Here is a 19,144-nt window from a genome sequence, read left to right as displayed (position 1 = left end):
TCAGGGATTGCCTGCACTCCCTATCCCTGATGCAAAGAACAAGGAAGATGGAGGGGCTTCCGATTCCCCACTGCTCATCCCCTGCAATCAGGGGCTAATACCAGGTGGGAACAAACAGGAACCTCCCAGCTGCTGGACTAGGAAGGCAGGTGAAGAGAAGGGATGTGTTAACCAGGCTCAGCAGAGAGACGGCTCACAGGAACTGGGAGGCAGAGCTGGTCATCCCAGCTGCTGCATGCTGGATTTGAGAGACCACCACAGCACAGACTGGGAACAGGAATCAGGGTTGAGTAAGGCAAGTGAGGTAAAAATTTAAGGTGAGCAGAGCTATGGACTACAGAAACAGAGAAGTATTAAGGCTGAAAATGACCTCTAAGATCAGTGAGTCCAACCTTTCACCTAGGACTTCCATGTTGACTGCTAAGCCATGTCACTAAGTGCCACATCCACATGTTTACAAACACTTTGATGAATAGTGATTCTACCACTTCCTTGGGCAGTCTGTTCCAGTGGTTCATCCTTTCAGTGAATAATTTTCACCTAATATCCAATCTAAATCTTCCCTGGAACAATTTGAGGTCAGCTCTGGAAGCTTAGAAGACTATCCACCTCTTACAAAGCACTGAGCACACTGTTAGCTTTAACCAGAGGCAAATAAGGACAAAAACATTTTGTTGAAGTAATCTCCTATCAATTTTGAGAACTGCATAGGAACAAAATCTTCATATTTTTCTCAATTGTTCCTTGGTATTTAGTCAGTCCAAACTCTTCCTGAGCCAAGCTCCATGGGCTGTTTTTGGGTCTTAAGTCATTCAGTATACAAGCCAATTCTTGGTGAAATCAACGGGACTGCTGTCTGAGTAGAAACTCTAAATCTTGTATGAATTTCAGGATTTAGCCCTGTTAATGTGCTCCTTGACTTTTCTTGCAAAATGAAACAACTGCTTGCTTCATCTGGGATCTGGACTTTGAAAATCAAGTAGGTTAGACAAAGCGAAAGTACACGATGAAGAGCTAGCTGGTGGTAACTGTTTCATAAAAAAGAACTGGTTTACAATTTTAATTACAGAAATGACATTTTGATTGCACAGCATTTTGTGCTCTTTCAGTTTTCATTAAACAATGAAAATAGCTTGGGATGGCATGGCTGCTGGATAATTCTATGAACACCAGGAAACCTAATTCAAAATCTCTCAGACAAATGAAGTGTACTTTTTCCTACATCTAACATTATTTTCTCTGCTTGAAAGCTACAGAATAGCTCAAAGACTGGTGAATCTGTACGTGGACTAGTCCAGCAGTCAGTTCAGACACCAAGTGAACATTCCTTCCCTAAAGGAGCAATAGATACTTTACTTTAAAAGAATCAGGGCTTTGCCTACACAGAAGCTTCTTTCCTTCAACTTGCACAACACTAAAGGACTTAAGGACCACAGATACCTTGTGTTCTACTTGAAAACAGAAGCCCAGAGAACCCCCCTGTTCTCATAAAGGGAAAAAAGCCCCTGAAACTGAGCAAGGAGGGAGGACAGCAAGTGATAATCAGAGTGGTCATTTCCTTTCAGATGTTTAGAGGTCATGAAGAGAACAGGCTGAAAAGGCTGTAATGTTGCAAAACAATCTTCCTCTGCTCTGCTGAGATTTCATGCTTAAGAGAGTATTTGACATGGCAGTATTAACTTCAGAAGTTTACAAGTAGTGAATTATTTTTGTGCAGAGAAAAACCCCAGAAAAAAAAATTTCTCTAGCTCCTGCTAAATGACAGAGCCACACTGTGTTTCAGGTAACCAGAGAATGTTTAGATTTAGAAAGTAGCTCCACATTAAGTATTCAACAGCAAAGAGGGTGGATTAGGACTAATTTCATCCCTAGGGCAACTCCAGACACCTTTCAAGAAGTTATGCTTATAGCAAATGAGGCTTTTCTTCTGAATTCTAGCGATTTTTTTGGTTATTGTTGCTGTTGTTAAAAAGGAAATATACATCAGTTAAAAAAAAATCCTATGAAACAAAAACTTCTTGTTGTTGTTGTTGGTTTTGCGGGATCAATTCTCGAGTTTTTAAGTGACAACACTACTGAAAGCTTTCAATGAAAGCTTTCTTTACTGAAAGACAATGTAATTTAAAGGAATGACAAATTTGGGAATTGCATTAAATGCTTCACTGACAGAAGCAGAGTTTGAGTGTACTACTTTTAACCTGGCAGACAATAATACCAAGGTCTTCTGTAGAAAGACAACATCCCATTTTTATTGATGCTCCTGGAAGAGAGAGGTCAGACACTCACAAAGAACTCTGCCTGGAGTATGAAAGGATCCAGTGCCTTCTTGTGCAGCTCCTCTTCAGTCAGGATGTTGGAGGCAGCCTGGAGGTATTCCCGGGCTGACTGCTCCCGTGGGGACATGACATAGCCAAAGCCTTGCTCAGAGCAGCCTGGGGTGCACATATCCAGTGTGAGTGAAACATTTGAACCTCTCCTGCAAAAGAGGAGTCAAAGTTTGCTTACAACAGATCCATCACTGCCAGCAATGACAGATGAACAACCTCAGGAAATCACCCAGCTGGTTCTGATGGGGTCATTTTAGTCACTACCTGCGATGCTTTTTGTGCAGACAAGAGAGCAGAAGATGATTTTGTACCCTGAAACATCGCTGGGGTAAGATCTTGGGATAAACTGCCAGTTCAACTTTAATAGAGACACAAAAAGCCAACCAACTGCAGTGAATAATTTTTCTATCTGAAAAATGTTCTTTCCACAACTGTACATCATAAGAAGGGTAAAATGAAAGTCCCAACACTTGAACAGTCACATTATAAAAAGACACTCTTAAGCATAGAATTTTTTGTGTTAGTTAGTCACAATATAAACCAAAGAAGCCAAAATGCTTACTATGAATAAAGTTTTAAAGCACTTCTGAGCTTCTGATAGTCTCACATAAGATAGACAAAAGCAAGATTCAAAAGCCATCAGCGAATCTAAATTTAGATATCTTTAACATAATAATAAAGCCACACAATATGATGATTACTAGGTAGAGGTTCTATACATTTATACAGTAAACCTATTTTTGATGAATCTTGACTCAAAAAATTTAGTTAGAGGGTGTATGCAGGAGTGTGCAGGAGCTAATAAAACCATGTAGGCATGCAGGCATGACCAACTCACAGAGAGGACAGGAGTCATCACTTGGATCACAGCCCTTTCCCAGACTCAGGATTTTGTCCAAAAGAACTTGCAGCCTGCCTCCTGCTATGATTCACAGCCATGGGGAAATGCCACCAGTGGCAGACATGGAATCTTTAGTGATACCTTTCAAAGGATTTCACCTCACCCTCCTATGCTATTAAACAGCTACCACAATTCTCCTCCAAGAGATGCATTTGAAAAGGATTTCTTTTGGTTCTCTCAAGGTAGAAGTGACTACCTACATTAAATAGCTCTTCAGCATGAAGAAATAAGATTATTTCTTCTTCAGCAACATTCAGTGGTGTTTGAATTTAGCTCCTGACCACCCTTTTAATTGCATAGGTGGTTAAAGAATGAGAGGGAAATAAGAGAAAAGCAGAACGGATGCCAAAGAGGCACAGGTAGGTGACACAACACCAAACAAAGGAAAAGTGAGCAATGTGTAATGTAAATGAAGTTTGTCAGGGCACAGCTCAAACCTGAAATGATGTCTGTCTTCTCAAGGACATGTGTATGTTGAAAACAAGTTTATATCTGAAGTGTTTGCGTTGCACCTAGTTTGAGAACTTCAAGCAATTGCTTTCATTGTCCCACTTGTAGTTATTTGACAGGTTTTGATTGTAATTCATTACTTTAACCAACTGATTTATTCTTCAAGCAATACTCCCTGATTCTCTTGATACAGTGAGTGTCTTTCATGGAGGCTAGCAGTCACCTGAGGAGAAATGTCACACCTTTAAAGTGACAGAAATGGAATGAAATCAGGGATAGTGGAGAACACAAATGACTCACATATTTCAAGCCCAATCTTGTCTATAATGAAAAAGCAACAAAGCAGAAGCTTCAGGGACAAGCCCCAGAGGTTACTGTAATTTCATATAAAGGTAGACTAAAACAATAAAAGGTATAAAATCTTAGGGCAATGTTATAACAAGCCATAAAGCAATAAAAAACATTCAAAATCCACAAGAGTGCAAATTGAAAGCTCTCCTGTAACACTCCTTTTTACTGCATCCTGAGGAGCTTCAGAAAATCATCACTGTATTCTTAAAATCTATGCTCTGTCCTTTGTTTTAAGCTTTAGAGATGAGAATTAACTATGGTTAGCACCATAAGCTTGAAAACTTAGAAATAAAGAAAGGTGATACTTTGCTATGCTGGGCCTCTCAGTAACCTCATTTTTATTCGCAACATCCTTACTTTTGCAGAATTTCTTTGCAGGAATTCTATAATCAAGACCTTTATTCTATTTCACTAAAACAACTGAAAAAACACAAAAAAGATTTTCCTTTAATCTTGAAACTGCCCTTTCCCAGCTGTGAACCTCTCTGAGAAGCTCCTGACTTGCCTGAGAAACTCCTTTTTTCAAGCTGCCCTTATGGTTCAAGCAGTGGATACCAACTCACCCCAAAGTTCCATTACTGGGTTCATTTGAATAATTCATTTACTTCTTCATTAACTCATTAATATGAGAAATACTAAAGACTATCACTTTGTCTGTGGTTTGCTTTTGGAGAAAAAGACTAGTCCTCCATTACGAGTGACAGGGGAAAAAACATATCAATGAGACCCACCTCTTTCAGAGGTAAAAGCCTTTACTACTCCATAGGGCATTTCATGCAATGCAGTTGCTGTCTTGATGAGTGGTGAGAGACTGATCAAACACAAATAGATGTATTCAGTGGGAAGAAATGATGCTTTAGAACAGCACTTGTTGACAGCTGTCCAGAAACTGTGTGCTGTTTAACTAACACACTTGTATTTATGACTGGACTGAAAACAGGACAGGAAATAAAGCAGGTGCTTGACTTCACAGCCACATTTGAAAGTGACATTCACTTTCAAAGACTTTCAAAGACAATAAAGCTTCCTGCCAGGCACAGAACTCCTAAACCCAGAAAATCTGGGAGCAGACTTTTCCCTGTTAGCCACATGTACCCTACCTTTCTTGCAAGCCCACGGATTTAACCGTCAGAGTAGCAGGGTCTGTCTCTGCTTTAATGTCCATGACGCAGTCAAAGACAGGAGTCTCTGGTACGGGGTCCAGATCTAGGAAGTCATCTTCATTTTTATCCTCTGTCCACTCTGAGTAGGTGAAGGAGGGCTGCCGGCTCACGGACTGCCGTCTGTCCTCTTGCAGCGGAAAGGGGGGGTCTGGAGGGGCTCTGAGGAGGTGCCAAACCTGGAGGAAACAAACATTTAAACAAGTTTCTGCTTGTAGCCAGCCCTTCCACATAGCCTAGGGCATAGGTCTTTGGGGCAGCACTCCAGCTGTCTGCATTAGAATTGGAGAGTACTGAAAAGAACAGGAATGTTCCATGCAGGAGTGGCTTTGTGGTGTGTGTTGCAAGGATTCACATTTACCCATTCAAACCTGCTTTCAGCCACAGAGGTTTCCACAGAGCTAGCCAGGCTTAACTCAGGGATACAGTGGAAGTGGAATGTGCTTGTGACCATCATGTGCAAGCCAACATGATACCACTGTCCTTTTGTTCAGTTCCTTATCCTCCCCAGGCTTGTTTACAAAACAAAAATCCACTACAGTATTCTACAAATTATACCTCTCCTGATTTAATGGCTTTCCATCTGAAATTTACATATAGGTTGTCTTAAGTTAATACAGCTGAGCTGGACATCCTTAATAATCAGATACTGTACCCTGATTTATGTGAATTTATGCAAAAACCCATCATTTTTTGAAGAGGCCTCAATTTTGATGTACCTGATCCTGGGGCTCAAAATGCCCATATCAGTTTTTGGCCAGTGGCACAGACTGTTGTAATTTAATTATCTGACTTGAATATGGTATGAACATTAAATAATGAATCCTGTGAAGTTTCAAGACACAAATGCAATATGAAATTTTGTATTACAAATTAACAAAAGGTTTGAAATTGCACCAATCTAAAAAATTTCCTCATCGTATCAGTTTGCACAGATGCTGTGATAAGACTAGATTATTTGGAAATCACATTGGTAGACTTCAAATCCTCCACACAGATTTCAGTTAAAAATTTCAAACCCACCTCTGAATTTCAGGATCTGGAACCTTAGGCCAACTTCATCCATCTAGCATAGAACTTGGAGTAGTATCACTCAGGCTATTGCCCATACAAACTATACTGAATTGTCATGCATCCTTTTGAGACTAAGAACAAGTCTTACTCTCACAAGTAAAAGCCTCTTCTCTCCTTTTCTTACATGGCTTTTAAATGATCAGTTAAATTTTAAAAAGTGCCACTAAAAAGGTCACATTTATCTTCCTAGGCCAGTAAAGCACATTAGGATGTCATGCAGGACAGCATCAATTTCAATATTGGGAAAGAAGGGCTTGGTCATAAAGGCACTCTCAAAGGAAGATTCCTTCAAGGTCTCTTCTAGGTACATGGCTTAAAATCAATTTTGTGTTGAGAGAGAGAGAGAGAGATCGCTCAGCTGAGACAAAGGGGAAAATAAAGAAAACTGTCATCATGCAACAATCTGTTGTCCACCAGGTTGGGATTGTAGAAACCATGCCTGGTTCAAGCACCATTTTCAATGTTCTGCTAATTACGATGTTATTCCCTATTCTGCAAATACTGATAAAAGCAGATGTTTTCAAATTTGCAAATTGCAAAGCATGACTCAGGCATCTGAGAGAAAGGTTACAGGCAAGCAGGAAGGAACAAGGCTCATGTGCTCTGTCTAAACAGCCTCTCCTTCCTAGTGTTCATGTTAGAGAGCATGCTGGGCAAGATGGACCATAGATCAGAATTCACAGGACACTTCTTATACTCTGTGCCTCAGCAATTTATCCACACAGGGTGACACAGAGTGACATTTGTGCCTCTACTCTAGCTAGGAAAGTCTTAGCACAGACCATAGGAACACAAACCAGTGCAAACTCGCCAACATGGAAACTGTTAGAAAATGTTTTTCTATACACAAATTTTAACCAACACAAAAATGGGCCAAGTCTACTTTAATCTATAGTGGTATTCATGTTCACTTGCAAGGAATTGACATACAAAACTGTCCAAAGAGAGATCAGAATTTTTGGCCATGAAGAGCTTTCACTTAACTTTATCTTCTGTGCTAACAATGGGTCAGTAATAAATGTTTTAATCCACCAAGAAATAGCTGAATATGCAAAAAAATCACACCCCTGATATTCATATTTTCAGCCCAGAATGTTTTGCTGCAAATTTATTTGGAACTCATACAGTTCTTGACAATTCTTAGTTGTCTTTAATTTTTTAATATTTGCAGTTACAGAATTACCAAAAGTTTATTTTTGAGGACAAAATTAATCTGGATAAGGTACAGCAGCATCAAAATCCCAGAAAATTGCATAAACCTAAGTTCCTTACCTACATCAATGATCACAATAATGGAGGCATTAACTATAATTGCTTTGCCTTGTGAAGGGTTTTTAGAAAGTCCATTTTCCTGACACACTAAACAGAAGATTGTGCCACCATGCCGCCTCTGAGTGAACTTAACTGTGGCATAGAATGTGGCATTACTTCCTAGCAAGGAGTGTGGCCAGCAAATCAAAGGAGGTATTACCCTCTACTTGGCACTGAGGGAGCTGCACCTTGAATATTGTCTACAGATTTAGTTCCCCCAGTTTAAGACAGATATGGAAAAATTGGAGTGGTCCCAGTAGATGGTTTCAAAAGAGGTCAAGGGTCTAGAGTGCAGGAAAAATGTAGAGGGAATTGTGCTTGTTAAGCCTGGCAAAGAGGAGGCTGGGGTGATTTAACAGTGACCTGCAACTACTTGAAGGGCAGCTCCAGAGAAGTAGCCAGACATTTCTTGGTGGTATCAGCTGATATCACAAGGAACAACAGCCACAAACCTGCAGAAATTCAGTCCAGATACTATTTACATTTGTGAAATTCAGATGAGACAAGAGGAAATATCTCTTCCCCAAAAAGTGCTACATGGTTGTGGCACAGGCACACAGAGAGATGATAAATCTTCCCTCCCTGAAGGTTTTCAAAACCTGAGTGGAAAATTTCATGGCTGGCTTTACCAAGTGTTGGCAACAGCCCAGCTCCAAGCAGGATGTTAGACTAGCAATCTCTGCCCACCTACAGTCCCATGATTCTGGGATGTATTTCATTATGCTGTTCATCACTCAAACAGCATGTGTACGGCACAGTTTCAACTTCCTGAACTACCTGGGGTGCACCTCTGGAAGGACAGGAGGTGATGCTCTGCCTGCATGTTCAGTAGCTGCATTCCCACTCTAAAAGAACAGCACAGAGGGGTTTGAAAAGCCACATTCAGTTAGAGCTCCCTGACAAGACAGAGCTCTCCATAGCTTTCCCATCAAGCACACAACTTTGTGCCAGTTACACAATCCATGGAGAAACACAACATGCTGCTGCTCCCCAACAGCTGACAGCTAACTAGATTAATTGTAGTCGTGCCACTTAATCTTGTTCTGCAGCTGGGGCCTTGGCCTACATCTAACAGGATTTCAGAAGAACAGTGGCACTCTGGAAAAGCTCCTTCTGCCATTGAATTCAATGGATGATGGTCCTCTTAATGGACACATCCTTTCTACTTCAGTGGAAATAGTTTTCCTGTCTGTAGATGGAAAAAATAAAAACTATTTTTATATACCGTTCTACTTCAGTGCAATCCCCAATTCATCAAGAAATTGGGTAAGGCTAATTTCTCTACATAAAGCAAGCAGGTAATTATACAGAAACAGCCCCAAAAATTATGCTTTACAATCAACTTGGGCACAACACCAACAACTTCTGTTAAATAAGACATCTTATAAAAACTCCCTGAAAAAAGGCATGAATATAATTTGTGGTGTATCATAACTTACCAAAGATCCTACAAATAGCAGTCCTAGAGAAGCCAAAGACAGCAGGATGTATGATACCACAACACTCCCAACTGTAGTCAGGCTCTGTGGAACAACAGAATAGACAATGATTGATGAAGTATTCAGGGGCACAGTTCAGTGTCTGCACTTGGCCAAGTGTGTATTGTTTCCCATGAAGATTTACTGATATCATACTCACCTGTGGAAAAGCTGCCATCAGCACCAAAAACAAATGCCAGGCTTTGGAGAAGACTGAAACTGAAATCATCTCTAAGCCCCAGCATCTTGGAAGGCCTAAATCCCAGATTTCACTGTGAAGGCAAGCAGGAGTTCTGCTTCCTACCCTCCCCCTTTGCCAAAGCTGAGATCTGAATCCACAACTCAGTTTGGCAGACTGGACCAACACTTCATTGCTACAGTCAGTGTGATTTTTAAACTGTGGTAAAGGGCTTTAAACAAAGTTTAGTGCTGTTCCTGGGTTTGGGGGTCCTTAAATAGAATCCAGCCACAGAGGAGTTTTCTGTTCTTTCTATGCATTCAGTGAAACACCATCAGGTTAATTCACACCACTGGCAGTGGAACTAATTCTGATGTCTCTGTCATTTTATAGTAGTCTATAGTTGAGCCTGGTCTCTGTAGTAGGTGCAAAATTCAGTTCTAATGGGCTTCAGTGAGCAAGGAATTTCACTCTGTTTTTCTCCTGCTAGTACAGTTAATGAGAAATTTGGAGTTAAGAGCTTCCATTTGCTTATTTTACCATGAGAAGATTTCTTTGACTATACTGTTTTCAAGTGTAAATTTACACAATAAATAGTGTTACAATAAACAGTCCTCAAACATATGCATGAACATCTGTACAGAGCCATACATGGGGTGTTCTTGTGATGCATTCTAGGAATCACTTTCCTCTGTGAAGGACAATTATTGCAAGTCAAAATTATACAAATCAGTGTTTTTCTGTAAGGAACAATCATTTGTTAATGATTGAGCCACTGCAAATAAGACAGAGGCAACAGTCTGTGAAGAGCTCTGTGCATAATAAAGCCAACTGGAAAAGAAAAAGTGCTTCTTTCAAAAAACCCCAAAAGAGCAGGTGACATGCAGCTCATAAACACTGAGAAAAGAGAAAACAGTCTTCACTGTACTTCAATCACAAGAGGCACTGAATCAGATTTTCTATTAGCACTGTAAAGCCTCTGCCTCAAAGATTATGTACAATAGATCTAAGCATTCTGATAGCAAATATATTTCATCAGATTTTTGAAAGTAGCTGTTCACCACTTAATTAAGGTTCTGTCCACATTAGAAAAATCTGCACTGGGTATAATTACCAGTAATTTATCAGATGAATCATTCTCGTATACATGTCATCATGTCATGGTGAGAAGCTAGGCAATTTTACTGGGGTAGCTCTGAAGATATAATTGAATCTGTGCACCTAGTGCACTTGAAATACATTTCCTGCACACAGATATGTTCTAAACACTCAACAAAAAAGAATTTTGAGACTATGTTGCAATTTGCACCTTTTATATGGGTTGATCCGCTCTTCCAGAAATTAAGCTTCTAGTCATCCTAAGAAATTAAGTTCCAGCTCTCCCTTTACTGGGGGCTAAACCTTAATGAGATGACTTCTTATTGCTTTGTTTCATTTGCAATAATTTGCACATAATGAAAAATATGCTGTGCTGACCTAACATCATAGTCATCATTAAAATTCAGCCCAATATCTCTAAGATAAAATATTCATGTGCTTTCAGGAAACTCTTCTACCATTTCAGTATGTACATATGAAATTCACACATATTATACTTATCAGTAGAGATATTAGAAAGACCACTGAAGGCTACTGACATTAACTCTATAACCAAAGAGGAGCACAGGGACTGACTTACCTCCCCTTGATCTGAAAAAGCCTGTTTAAATGGGGTAAGCAAGTAGGAGAGCAGGTCGAAGGCATTCTGAGCTGCTGGGATGGTCCCATAAGTGCTGTACCACAGCATCATGCCGAGAAGCTGTGCAGTCAATCAGAAAAGACGCAATTAGCATCTCTCATTATGCACACATTCATTTTCATTTCAAGACTGCATAATTAACTAATTTAGTTAGCATTGATTTAACGTTGATTATCGCTTTGGCTTTAAGAAGTCAGGTATTTTCTAGGCTGTAGCTTAACAGAATAAAAAGGCTGAAGCTCCAAGCTCAGCCACTATTAACTAGATGTGCAACACTGAGTTACACAGGCTCCCTCCAGCCCTCACTAGTGAAAAAGCTGCCCAGAAACAGCAAGTGGAGTAACACTGAAAGAGCAACAGGTTCCTCTGGCTTCCGAACTTTCAGGATTACTACTTTTAAATCAAAACTAGTAATTCCATGAATTTAGGATGTTATTGAAAGGCCTCTCTCAAAGCTCTCACAAACAGTCATGTTTCACATAGGTATCACTATAAATACACACACAAACACACACGGAAACTTTTCATTTAAAACACTCAAGGGTGCTGCACATGCTACAGTTAACATAAACTACAAAAGCAACGACTTTATATTTAACACACTCAGAGAGAGATATAAGCTCATTCCACATCACAACTTTAAACAGCACACCTACTGCTCCACTTGTAACCAACATGGGTCTTTACCCCCATACATATCAGCTATGGAAAACGGATTTGGTGGGATATTGGTGATTTGGCAAAGGAGGCATTTGCAGTACAGCAGGAAATGGGACGGGAGTGTGGGACATGAAAAGGCAAGGGCTGCTTCAAGGCAAAGCCGTGAGAGGTGGCTGCAGAAATGAGGACTACACCCATTCCCACTGCTACATCTACAGTGAGTGAGGAAACCTCCCCAGCCAGCACGGCCTAAAATAAGGGTCCCAGCATTCCAAAGCTATGCAAGCTGCCTTACCAGTATCTGTGAGAGGACAAACAGATACATGCTGTCTCCAGGTATCAATCCATTCCACGGGGGAGGCCAACCGAGCACTGTTGTTTTCTGGGAGGCTTTCAGGGACTGCTCCTTCCTGCTCCCCTCTCCTTGCCGTCCTTCAGCTTCATCCACTGACTCCATCCCAGCTGGACGGGAACAACCTTCGCGTGAAAACGACATGTGCAGGGGATGAATGGGATGTGACCCTGCCGGCACGGCGGGGGCTGCAGGGCTATTGTTTTCCTGGAGACGATGTTACCTTTCCGTTCTGCCTCAGCAAGCGCAGCTCAGGATTGTGAGCGTCACACTCTATTAGTGCAGCTTTATTCACCTGCCTTCATCAGAAAAAAGTGAGTGTGGGTGGATAAATTATTTTCCCTTTCTTTCCGGAGGTACAGTTTCTGGGCTTTGTTGTTAACAAATTCTCATTTACATTGCTGCACTTTTTCATTTTTACTTTTTAAAAAAAGCTACCTGTGCTATTGCCTAGCTACACACTTCCCAGCTACGTGATGGCAAAGAACCCATTTTGCCCCTTCCTATCTCAATTTCTCTATTTCTTTTATTTGTCTGCTTTGTCTAATCCGATTATAGATTTCTGAGGTAGAGACTGTTTCATCTGATGTGTTTGAATAGTGCTCAGGGACTCTGGGTTTTGGCTGAATGTCCTAAGGCACTAATAAAATAGACTTTATTCCAATAACTCACTTCTTGGATGAATTCATACTCAAGAGCTATTTAATAATGTTGCAGTGCTGTTTTGTTCAGTGGAAATAACCACTGTATGGCTATTCCCTCAGTAACAGTATTTTGAATAGAGTCTATTTAGATATAAATTAATTTACAAGTGAGGAGTGAAAGATCAGAATCATTGGGTCTAAGTATTACTGACTTACATCTTTGGACATGAGGAATGCCCCAAGGCTGCCCTGTGTAAAACTCTGTAGACTTAAGCCTAAACCAGCCTCCTGTGTCCCAGGGAAAGGCCCCACCATTGGCCATTACCTGATTTCTTGAGGTCAGGTTTCCACAAAATCTTCCTCTCAGCAAACGTTTCCCTAAATGTCTCATACTTGTAACTCTAAGTCAGATAAGCACCCATTAACTAGCCACAACTCTTATCATAAAACGAAATATATCTTGTGTCTAGCCATAGTAAGAATTCATCTTTTAATGCTGTTTTTTTTTTTTTTTGATGCTAGACAAAAAAGACAAGGTAGAGAGGTAGACAAGAAGTCTACCTCTCAGTCCTTAAAGCTGAAAAGCTTCAAGCTTCTAACCTGCTTCATGTCTCACTAGATTCCAACAAGAATAGAGAGGAAAATACTTGTTAATGATTGCCAATTTTTCCTGCTATTTTTGTGGGATGCTTATGTTCTGTGTTTTGGAACCAGAATTTGAAATTTAGCAGGGACAGAATCTTTGTGTCAGAAACTATTTTTGTTACCTTTGCAGAGAGACGTGCACCTATGGCTGAGATTGAAAAACATCTACTTTCTTATAGTTTATTCTTGTTTGCTCCTAAAGTCTCTAACCCTCCATTTTCACTAAACATAGTTTAAGTTCTACTTTTCCTTTATCTGCATTAAATAATGCACCTCTGTCCCTAACAATGATTAATGAACATATTTACTGTTTTTCAGGTTCCGATGATTTCCTATCTTGCATATTCCTTCTCAAATCTCAAGATAAAATATACACAGTGCAAAACTAAAACAACATTGGGAAGACAACCAGACCAAGGAATGCAAGGAGCCAAGGAATGCAGATTTCATGTTCAGCTTTCAGCTGGTTTTTATAAATCATAATATTTCATATTTCAGAACTTTTGTTTAACTGACTAAGGGTGCTGCCTTATGTAGCAGGTAAACAGCATTTCTTTGTTTCATGCTTGTAGCAGCCTGAGATTTTACAAGGTCATTTCTGGTTGGAAACAAACACCTGACTATAATACAACTACATGAAGGCCACTTAACTGCATCTTTTACAACAAAGATGTCAAAGCTAGGGCACTCTGTAACCATGGGGATCTGTGCCTCTCCACAGCCTAGAAATCCAACTCCTGGAATTCCAGTGTTGTCTAGTAACACCCATACAACTGCAGGGGTCACGTTCTCCTTCTTACAACTGCCCTTTATGAAGGACAATAGACCACTCTTACTTTCAATTATTTTCACTGCATAAGGTAGAGAGAGACCTGACCTGTGGGCCTGGCAGCCCAGGACTCCAGCTCTGCAGAAATGACATTTTTATCAAGAGGTATTTTCACTAGTGCAACAGAAGGAAAAAGTTGTAAGAACTGAAATAATGGAGAACTGGTTGAATCCATACATATAAATAAAAAGACACATGCCTTGGTTATACAAAGAGAAGGTCTAATCTTAACTTAAGTTCACTCAAAAATTTTCTCCTATAAATGCCAAAGATTAGATTCTAACAAATAGAATGATACTCTCCTCAGGTTCTGTATTTATTTAACTATGCCAGCTTTAAACAATAATTCAATTAGCACTCACACATCATCTTGCAATCCAATACTCCTGTATGGTTTGCCCTAATGGGCTCAGGATTCTTTCAGTTGCAGATGAGGTAACGAGTGAAACACAAGTGAAGCTTTCTTGTGTCAAGGTGAATGTGAAGGTCTTGAGAGAGCTGGCAAGGATCACTGCCTGCAGGAATGAACAGAGCCTCTCCCCTGCTCGTGATTTGACTGGCAGTGAAATGTAGCATCCATGTGATAGCTGCCTCATTTCCTGCATCACAGAGATGGGGATGCAAGCTCCATGAGTACTTCTGCTTTGGCACAAGACTACACTTGTTAGGAGAAAAAAAAGCCTTTGGCAGAGGAATTAAAAGGTCTGTGACATCTGTAGCAGCCATATGGCTTGTGAAAACAAGTTGAAATTTCAAAACACCACCATAAACTTAAACTCATCCTTGCTGTTCAGGGAAAAGCACTTTCTGGATCATGCCAGGGATCCATTCATCCTGCACTCTTTCCTTAAACATTGCTACCAAAACAAGCTGCCAAAAATACAAGGCACAGCACTACATATTATCATATTATAGAATAATTTATATAGGGAAACATCTTCCTTCACTCAGGAGGTAAAAGCTGTCACTGTAACTCTGGCAATGCCCATTTTAACCCCCCTGTATCTATCTTTTTTTTTTTCTGACTTCATATGTGGGTACATAACAAGCAGAAGAATGAAAAACACCTATATAACTCTCAGAAAAACAAGTGCTTAGAGTACTAGTCTTAGCTGAAATACTAAAAGGCACTGTAGCAATAACAAGTAAGTCAACAAAGCCTTACAGTAACAAACATGCCACGATCCCATCAAATCCTGCTGTGGGTGAAGCATTAGCAGCTCTGTAACTCGACTGAATCATACTTAAAGCCTTCAGAGAAAAACAAAACAGAAAACAACCCCTCAGAACCTCACATCCTGGCTGTATTTCCTAATGACGTTAACATTTTAAAAGGAACTTGTACACAGGTACTAATGCTCAAGGAATTGGCACCACTCCATTGGCAGGCTTAATTTAACAATGTATTTTTGAGAGAAAGACTTGTTCCTCAGCAAAACTGTTTTTGTAACAGAAAGAAAATGCATCCCAGCAATAAAAAGACAGTACTCATACAGTTATTAGACATTTATGTACATCCATCACACTGTCCCTGTACGAATGATGCTTCTGGATTGGATAGTACTGCCTCTTCACTGAGAAATACAAATTTTGTTAATGGTGGATTGGGGGTTTTACCTTCCAAGACACACAAGACAGGAGGGCAAAAGGGGCCTCACCTCTTCTCAAGCTGCAGCAGCCAACACACCACAGCAGCTAGGTTGCATTGTCCCTAGTTGTTTTAGGTGTACTGAGGTACATTTCCCTCAGAACCTGTCCACATCTTCATGACGGCCGCGTGTGGTGAGAATTTGTAGGAATGGACCACAGAGTGGAAGCACGACAAAGTATGAGGTATGCCAGCAATACCTCACATCCATCAGGATTATCAGCACTTCAGACCAGAGTCATAAGTCTGTTTATGGCTTCTGCATCTTCAGATGTCCAAATGCAACTGCCTAATGAAAACCCTGCCTCTAATTTCCATCTAACTGCTAGGGAGAACTGCTATCGATGAAAGAACAGTAGATGAAAGTACTCTATTGAGATGGGTCTCAGTCCACTGCTAAAAAGAGTTTTAACATGCACCTCAGCAGCACACACTGGACACAGCCCTGGGCATTGTAGTTCACAGATATGGTCAAGACCTTGTTAAATACACACACTCTAAGGCATCCTGATTGCAGGCCAGTCCAGGTGCTGGGAAGACAAAAACATATAAAACCTGAATGAGCTACCTCAGAGTGCACATGAATAAGAGGCAGCTTGTGCTGGAGGGTAAAAAGCCTATCTATCCAAAGAACAGAGCTTTAGGAGATTGTTTTCTTATCCAATACCTATCTCTTTTTTGGTTGCCACTGAAGCATGATAAAGATGGAAACTGAATAATTAGCTTTCTTTTGCACTGTGGTTGTATGGGAAGAAGTGGCTAAGAGGAAGGGGACCTCTCACGCTTGCATGGCAAACACAACTTGTGTACTTACATTCTTCACTCTGCAGGAAACCAACCAGAGAGTCACTATTTTTTAACTCTGAAACTTCTACTGAACTTCTTTATGACCAGCAACCTAATTTATTAAGCAGTAAACATGACATCACTACTGTTCACAGACAGATAAAAATCACCACCAAAGAAAGTCTACTTCTTCTTGATTCTGTCTGCATTCCTGACTCATCTGATAAGTTCTGTTGAAAATGTACACTAAAGATATAATAATCTGTGGTGAAAACTGGGGATACTAGCTCCCCCGTTATTCTTTTTTTTTTTTATCTTTCTGATCATGACAACTGCTACTCTGCTTGATTCCTGACCTGCTTTGTTTACAAGAGTTCAATACATTTATGTTTTCCAAATGGCTGCGTAAATTGCTGCTCAGGAGGAGAACATCTAGGCCCCAAAACTACCCAGATTAAAAACTGCAAAGAAAAACCTCCCCAGGTGCACCCCACAGCTACCTACTACTGACTGACTGGAGATAGAGGGGATTTACAACAATTCAATCTCCTCAGTACCTCCAATTCTATTTTGGATGAAGTCCAAGTTTTAGCTGCCAAGAGCTTGTGGTTGGTAGATCTTGCATTTGTAATGCAAAACCACATTGAGAGCTACTTCAGAAAGTATAAGACAGTTTAATTCAAACACAAGGAACAAGCCAGGCAGACCAATGGATCCCACTACCATTACCCCTAAGTAATGGCACCAAGGCAACACTGAAATACCTTTGGTATCTAACTGGAAGCCAGTTAGATCCATCCCATGGTCCTTTGTAGGACTGTAAGCTTCAAACTCTTCTCTGTAACAGAACTCACGAAGAAATAAACCTGTCATACATCAAGTTAAGTGAGAGGTCCAAGAAACTGGAACTACCCACCCTGACACATTACAGAGGAATGGAAGACTCTTCACCAAGACTGAGCCTACACAGCAGCAACACAGGTGTGTTACTTAATCTGAGATGAATTTCAGCTTACAATTTCTAGTGCTTTTAGTTTGCCTTAAGTGCATCTACCCTGGACTGTGAGAACAAGCTGAGCCAGGCCGCAGGTATTCATAGCTGTGTGGGGAACAACTGAAATGTCCAACATTCAAAGATTCTATTTCAGCATGTTGAGTATTTTTGCTAGAAAGATCACACTAGAAATATTTTTATTTCATTCACACCGATTCATGGGTTGATATGCCCATCAAGGGAACTCAGCTGCTCAACAGCTCTCCAGTGACAATGTTTCAGGCTCTCTGAAGATTCAAGAGAACACCACCCCACAGCTTGCCTTTTTTGTGTGTGTGGTTGGGGAAATTCAGTGACAACGATGCAAACTACAGCTTTAAATTGAGCTTTAGTAAGTACAATCACTGATATAAAATGTCTACCTGTTATTGATTACTCTATGTAGAAAAATCTACTTCAGTCCTCCATTCTGAAAGACAAACACAAATTGGTAATACAATACCGCAACTTTTTCATCGTTATCAAACTGCTTAGATAGGCACTGCAATGGCCCCTCCCTAACAGTGAGATGGCTAATTTAACCTTGTGTGACAGAGGATAATCCACAATTATCAACGTTTCTTTGGGCTTACTTGTCCCTGGGAGGCAGGTGGCAGGTCCCTGGGGAAAGCCAGAAGCCTCCTTCTGAGGAAGGCAAGTGTTTTCTGTGGAGTTCTTTGACAGTGCAGAGGAAAAGGGGTATCACCTACTTGCCAGGAAAAGTACTGTACACTTGCACTTTCCAAGCTCAGCTGGTGGAGTCTGGCTGCTGCTTATGCCAAATTCCAATTACTAAAATTGGAAAGACACACCAAGAGAGAAAGAAAGGAAGAGGGAAAGTTGTGCACTCAGGCAGATAACCGAGGTCTACGTACTTCCAGCCCGACGCTTCTCCCCGTTCACTGGCAACATTTCTAGCAAACTTGGAAGAAACTTTCCTCTCTACTTGAAATAAGTTCTGCTGAAAAGAATACACAGACACTTTGCCCTGCTGGGTGGGGGGAACTGCACACCTCCATCCATAAAGAGCCTCTTGTCATCCCCGAGGGAACAGCAACCTGATGCCAGAGCGTGCAAGGAGAATAGCTGCCTTTCCGCTCAGCAGCTCCCTGCTGAACTGCTGAGTCACAGGTTTTCTCTGCACTGAGTTCACACTGCTCCCACTCAGTCCACCTGCCACTTCATCTGGGATGGGTGGGAGGAGAGAAAGAGAGGTGAAGGCAGAAAAAATGTTCATGTTCACCCAGGACCATTATTATGGTACTGTGGGGTCACATATAAAAGCAAGCCTGCAAGCTGCTAGAGAGGGATGGAGAAGAGAAATATCAGACTGCAAGAAAAACTGCCTCCCCCTCTTCTCCAGCAGAAGGAGACTGGCCATCAAACAAGCTGCAAACCTCATTTGATTCCCAATCAGTCACCCATGTTACGTGCTTGCTGATATGTTCTGCTAATTTCAGGGTATGCACAAGGCTCTTTGCTGTGATTTAGAGGAGCTTTCAAGTTGCTGTGATTTTTTTCAACAGTCCAACAGCTACTGTGTCATAGTTGTCTGGCTGCCACAGGGAAGTGCCACAAT

The 19,144-nt window shown here is 40.8% G+C and overlaps 1 protein-coding gene across 5 annotated transcripts in view; it reads right to left on the bottom strand.

The window, feature by feature from the left end:
• The window catches only part of PTPN5 (protein tyrosine phosphatase non-receptor type 5), a 77,745-nt gene that overhangs the window by 21,118 nt on the left and 37,483 nt on the right, over window positions 1–19,144 (bottom strand). For all 5 annotated transcript variants that reach the window (XM_064714838.1, XM_064714836.1, XM_064714835.1 and 2 more), the window contains exons 3-7: window positions 11,924–12,105; window positions 10,909–11,028; window positions 9,014–9,097; window positions 5,130–5,368; window positions 2,287–2,476 (exon numbers count right to left, since the gene is read on the bottom strand). In XM_064714838.1, the coding sequence (XP_064570908.1) occupies window positions 2,287–2,476; window positions 5,130–5,368; window positions 9,014–9,097; window positions 10,909–11,028; window positions 11,924–12,105 (815 nt within the window). The remainder of the gene's footprint in view (window positions 1–2,286; window positions 2,477–5,129; window positions 5,369–9,013; window positions 9,098–10,908; window positions 11,029–11,923; window positions 12,106–19,144) is intronic.

Source organism: Zonotrichia leucophrys, chromosome 5, assembly GCF_028769735.1.
Source record: "Zonotrichia leucophrys gambelii isolate GWCS_2022_RI chromosome 5, RI_Zleu_2.0, whole genome shotgun sequence".
NCBI lineage: Eukaryota > Metazoa > Chordata > Aves > Passeriformes > Passerellidae > Zonotrichia > Zonotrichia leucophrys.
Note: the sequence above shows the minus strand (reverse complement) of the source record. Positions and strands in the feature narration are given on the sequence as shown.